This window comes from Trypanosoma rangeli (assembly GCF_003719475.1).
Source record: "Trypanosoma rangeli strain AM80 chromosome Unknown Tra_15.4_contig_00447, whole genome shotgun sequence".
NCBI lineage: Eukaryota > Euglenozoa > Kinetoplastea > Trypanosomatida > Trypanosomatidae > Trypanosoma > Trypanosoma rangeli.
The window spans coordinates 8,452-13,559 of record NW_021706186.1 but is presented as its reverse complement, the minus strand read 5'-3'; the positions used below and the strand labels follow the sequence as shown (position 1 = coordinate 13,559).

Below are 5,108 nucleotides of genomic sequence, written 5' to 3'. Positions count from 1 at the left end.
CCTTCTCCCCCCCCCCCCAACGAGATATAAGAAACACAAACGCAGAGAAACAGGTGGCATAATAACATCTGCGCGGACGAGACTGCGTCCACCGTGACAACAAGGGCGGCAGCTAACACAAAGAAAAACGACTGCAAAGGTTCACATCCTCCAACACACTTTAAATAAAAAGTAAGAAATTAAAAAGATCTAGACAATAGAACCACAACGAAATAACACAGAGATCGAGACAAAAAAAAGCAAAGGGAGGAGGAATATGATATGAAGAAGTGGGTCATCCGAACAGGACCGAAGCAAGAATCACTAAGACGACGATGAGAATCACAATCGTACATATTTTCCTTCGGTTGGACATGCTGGCCAGTAGTTTGTCTACCTTTGCGTTAACCACACGCAGCCGCGCCTGAACGCCCTCCACATTTTGATGTGCTTCTTCCAGCAAAATTTCCTGCTGTTGGAGCTCATCATTGACGTTCACCCCCGTTTCCCTTAACTCGCGAAGACCAACGGAGAGCCTATCTAAAATGAGATCCTGCTCCATGTGCACCTGCCTCTGAGTCTGTTCCTGTCGCAGCATAAAGGCGTCATTGGCGTGGTCGTCAGCAAAACTTGCACTACTAAACGCCTTCTCAGTTTCTACCACACGGGCCTCCACAGAATCACGAAAGCTGCGAACACCTTTTAGTTCTGCTGCAAGCTCACGAACCACCCCCTGACGACGAAGCACTTCATTCACCGAAAAAACCTGGTCACCAACCCTGCCATTGCGCTGCTCAATTACCTGCAGAACGTTATTGAGAAGCCCCAATTCTTCATCCGCCGCATCCAAAACACGCCTCACCTCCTCAAGGACATCGCGGTCAACGATCCCCTTCGACCTCACTGACTCTTGCAGGCTTTTCGCCCGCGCCACAAGTTCACGCACATCGTTAACGGATTCATCAAAAGGGTCCTTCGACAAGGGCATCCTAATTCTTCCTAAACAACCTTCCAAGCAAGCAGGGAATAAATCCAAGTCACAATTCAGCTGCAATAACAGATACAATAATAATAAAGGATATTCCCGCGTTTAAACATACAGTCATACATCACTCGAATTCTAGGGGAGGCGAATGAGATCCCAGACAGCGGCAACGCGAAAAATAGCACACAAACAAAAAGAAGAAAAAAAGAAAAACAAAACAAACAAAAAAAAAATAAGTAGTGGAATCAACAAAATATAAATATAAATATATATATATAATTAAAGAATAGTAAATAAATAATAATAATGATCTTTATTTGTCATAATGTATTCACCACGCCGCACAATACTAACCTTCCACTAGTTCAGGAGTACTATCCCCATTGTCTTTTGATTCCTCACAAACTGCAGCGGGTAATTGCTCATCCGTAGGCTCCTGCGCCACTACGGCGTCCGCTTCGTTGTTTTCCGTAGACACCCCGTTCGGGGCATCACCCATGACATTCGTCCCATAACTTAGTTCCTCAGCAACTAGAACACAACCTCGTTCATCTGATACCTGATTCAAAGGAATATTATCAACAATATTACACATACACAAAACCTCACCTTTGAGATTATCCAGAAGATTCAACAGCTCACGAAGAAACAGCCTTCCAGAAAGCGTGGTAAGTTCAGATTTTTTGCACATAATTTCATCATACGCCTCGTTGTATTCATTGTGCTTTGCAAGGTACGCATCATGCGCGGCATCACGTTTGGTTAGTTCTTCTTTATAATGTTTTGAATCATCAAGAAGTTTACCCTTTGATGCATAATTGACCTCTTTTTTTTCAACAACATTTCGATGATAATCATACAAATCAACGGCCCTGGTTCTTTCACTATGAAGACGCTCGCAGGCATCACAATACTCCTTCAGTGAGGACAATGACGGGGCAACGTCTACCTTCAATGCCTCAATAGACTCTGGAATAATAGTTACACGGCAATTTTCCAAATGACCTGTTACCTCCTTCATGGCATCAAAAACAGAAACATTTTTTTCGTTGGAGATGACGCTTTTATATCCATTTTCTACGCCTTCCAAAGAATCCGATAACGCAGACAAAGCCGTAGCAAACTTGGACATTGCGGTTTCATATTGAAGAACCGCGTGATAAAGCACCTTGACACATGTATGCCGCAATCCATGATCCTGATCAACGGTACGCGTTGCCATCCCCAGTAACGCTTTGGTATTTAACTTTAAACGGTCCATCGTCCGTCCACTGCTGCTGATAAAGAATTCTAATCGAAAGAAGAGGAAAAAGAATAATAAAGATGAAGTAATAAAATAACAGATCTCAGCTTGCAGGATTCACTAAAATAAACACGTACAACCAGAGAGAGAGAGAGAGAGATGCGTGACACATTCCCCATAAGCAAATTTCTTCACTCTAGATGTTCCTGCTTCACCTAATAATACCCTTCACAAGTCTAGTCCACATATCTCTTTCTCTTCTTTGCACCTCATGAGCAAAGTGCTCCACAAAGTATGCAAGATCATCATCGACATGAAAACACTCAAGAAAACGGGAAAGCACATCCGCAAAGTCAGGTTTTACCGTATGAACAGGAGAGTGGCCAAAACGCAGGAAACGCGAAACCCAGGGCCGTACATGTCTGTCGAAAAAAAAGGCTTGTTCCTGCCTCCAGGGGTCTAATGCGCCAACATTACTTTTCACGCCAATTGCTGATTCTGATAAAACTCTTTGATTTAACCATGGTCCTTGATACAACATTTCACCAACCGCACGCCCTTCTCTGGGTACCAAGGATTCGCTAATAGAACCATCATGAAGTCTCACGCCATCAATCAAAAGCAAACCAAGCATAGAACTGCAGGAAGCTTCAACTGTAATTCCTGACCCCGTCACATTCACAAGCGCACTAAACTCTACAGGTGGAACATTTAGTGACTGATTCTGACATCTCGTTTTGGGAAGCAATTTTTTCTTCGCACTGCCTTTTTTACAACCTCCTTCCAAAGATCGCAACGAACAACTACCAACTATACAATGAACCAACACGGACGCATCGTTAATATTATTCGAATAAAGTGTAAATTCTCTTGAACCTAACTCATATTGGACGTCAAAGGATGGATGAAGTTGAAAGGATGCTTGAATTATTCGGTTTCCTACCGCTGTTCTTGAAAGAGCATCTGAGTGGACGTTTACACGCAGAAAACGCGTCAACTTCATCTAAGCATTAAAAGAAAATGGGGAATAATACGCATTGAATAAGATCAAAAATACTAATGTCGATGACAAAAAGAACACTGATAATAAGCTATACCTCACAAAAGAGGTTTCAATCCGCACAACAACACCAGAACTCACTTGAAATCAACTTTTTTTTTTTTTAGGGAGGAAATCATTGTTTGCTTACAAAAACAAACGTGACTTCTTTCCCCCACCCGACCTGAAGAAAAGAAAAACAAACAAAGTCAGGTAGGAGGTCTAACATCAAGAATAACCATTTTCAAACTTTTTACGCACCTAGCTTCTGGTACGACCATTCCTTATTATCCAGGGGACAAACATTTCTTGTTTTTAACCAACGAGATATACAATGAGTATGAAAGGCGTGATTACACGCTCCCCATGAAACGTTGCATGCCGTTGGAGAAAGACTTGGATTGGCCTGACATTCAATACAAAGATCCATTACATGATTACGACAAATGGCACATGTCTCCACTTGAATATCCCAAGACCAAAGCGCAACAGCGTACCAGCGCTTCAGCTCAAATCTTCGCTGCTCCTCACTGCCTTCTGGCGGTGGCACCACCTCACAACATCCTTCCTGCATGATAGATGCTACAATATCAACAACAATATCAACTAGAAGACAAACAGAAACAATGAACCTCATATATAAGGCCATATTATGCACACATACACACATATACACATAAAAACAAGGAAAAACATATTAATTAAATAGGCCACCAACATAACTCTTTAATAGTTGAAAAAGGTGAAAACATCCACCTTTACGACAATCTTGGAGAGAGACGAAAACTGCCATTTATAAAGATTTTATCCATTTTCTTGCCATTTTTTCGGTTTATTATGCGGTTGCAATGATAATTTAGACCATGTCCTTCAATTTCTTCAAGGCCTGCCATTGCAAATAATTTCCTTATAAAAAATGCCTCAAAAAACATTTGCAGAGTACCATCTCCCTTACGGAAACTTAAATTGTTGACTCGTTCGTTGCCTTGTTTTGTAAAGCGGAACATATTATGATCTGGAACGGCATAGTCACGAAAAAGAAGAACGCCTTCAGGCCTAAGAACGCTTGCAAGTTCCTTCAAAGCGTAGATTATTGCCTCCAATGATGGCAACGAAGAAAGAACGAACACAAGCAGAATTACATCAACACCATGAATACAAGCTGAGACCCGTTTTGAGATGACACTTTTTAACACTCCAGATTCTTTCCTAACACGTGTTTTTTCTGGGCCTTCTGAAGACCATTCGCGCACAGATGAAATGTCATGGGTAAAAGCTGTAAGACGCTTCCCCTCAACGAATTCATTAGAAATGGGATGGTCCAAAAGAAGAGACACCGCCCTCTCCGAAACATCAAAACCTATAAAGTTCACATTTTCTCTAAACTGTCTCATCAATGGCAAAAGTGTACTTCCAGTTCCACAACCACATTCAAGAATATAACGAGTCTCTCTTTGAGGTGTAGAAGAACATATCTCCTTTATCAAGGGGAATGCAAGAATAATGTAGTTCTTTAATGGGAAGTGGCGCTTGTTGACCTGATAATGTGAATCCCATGTATTGTTTTTACATTCAGCACTTGGTGGACTGACGCTTATGCTCTTCGTACCAAGTTCCATTAACTTTTGCTCAGAAAGAAGAATATAACTTTGCACTAACTTTCGTTCGTCATCGTTCAGCTCTTCCATTTTCTCTTGCCAAGAAAAGTCATTGGCATGCAACTGAATCGCCTCTGGATCACTAAAGGTACCTCCACCGCGAGTTTTCGTGGCCTTACTACTTTCTTCCATTTCTATAAACGCACGTAACACCACACAGATAAGAGGAAAAAAAAAACGTGGTGGTGGTGGTGTGTGTGTGGT

General features: G+C 41.7%; 5 protein-coding genes across 5 annotated transcripts, besides 3 other annotated features; all 5 read right to left on the bottom strand.

Moving 5' to 3' along the window:
* Window positions 1-274: 274 nt before the first annotated feature.
* On the bottom strand, window positions 275-967 carry TraAM80_08673 (syntaxin; the record flags this gene model as incomplete). The annotated part of the gene is made up of 1 exon (XM_029385413.1): window positions 275-967. One exon carries the CDS (start codon window positions 965-967, stop codon window positions 275-277), a length of 693 nt encoding a protein of 230 aa, XP_029234791.1.
* Window positions 968-1,151: 184 nt separating this feature from the next.
* Window positions 1,152-1,271: a microsatellite.
* A 42-nt stretch (window positions 1,272-1,313) lies between these two features.
* Window positions 1,314-2,225, bottom strand: TraAM80_08672 (uncharacterized protein; the record flags this gene model as incomplete). Its single annotated transcript, XM_029385412.1, has 1 exon — window positions 1,314-2,225. One exon carries the CDS (start codon window positions 2,223-2,225, stop codon window positions 1,314-1,316), a length of 912 nt encoding a protein of 303 aa, XP_029234790.1.
* A 123-nt stretch (window positions 2,226-2,348) lies between these two features.
* Window positions 2,349-2,367: a microsatellite.
* Window positions 2,368-2,418: 51 nt separating this feature from the next.
* On the bottom strand, window positions 2,419-3,210 carry TraAM80_08671 (uncharacterized protein; the record flags this gene model as incomplete). The annotated part of the gene is made up of 1 exon (XM_029385411.1): window positions 2,419-3,210. The coding sequence occupies one exon, from the start codon at window positions 3,208-3,210 to the stop codon at window positions 2,419-2,421; it is 792 nt and encodes a 263-aa protein (XP_029234789.1).
* A 289-nt stretch (window positions 3,211-3,499) lies between these two features.
* On the bottom strand, window positions 3,500-3,895 carry TraAM80_08670 (RING-box protein 1; the record flags this gene model as incomplete). Its single annotated transcript, XM_029385410.1, has 1 exon — window positions 3,500-3,895. One exon carries the CDS (start codon window positions 3,893-3,895, stop codon window positions 3,500-3,502), a length of 396 nt encoding a protein of 131 aa, XP_029234788.1.
* Window positions 3,896-4,004: 109 nt separating this feature from the next.
* TraAM80_08669 (methyltransferase domain-containing protein) lies at window positions 4,005-5,036 on the bottom strand (the record flags this gene model as incomplete). Its single annotated transcript, XM_029385409.1, has 1 exon — window positions 4,005-5,036. The coding sequence occupies one exon, from the start codon at window positions 5,034-5,036 to the stop codon at window positions 4,005-4,007; it is 1,032 nt and encodes a 343-aa protein (XP_029234787.1).
* A 47-nt stretch (window positions 5,037-5,083) lies between these two features.
* Window positions 5,084-5,108: a microsatellite.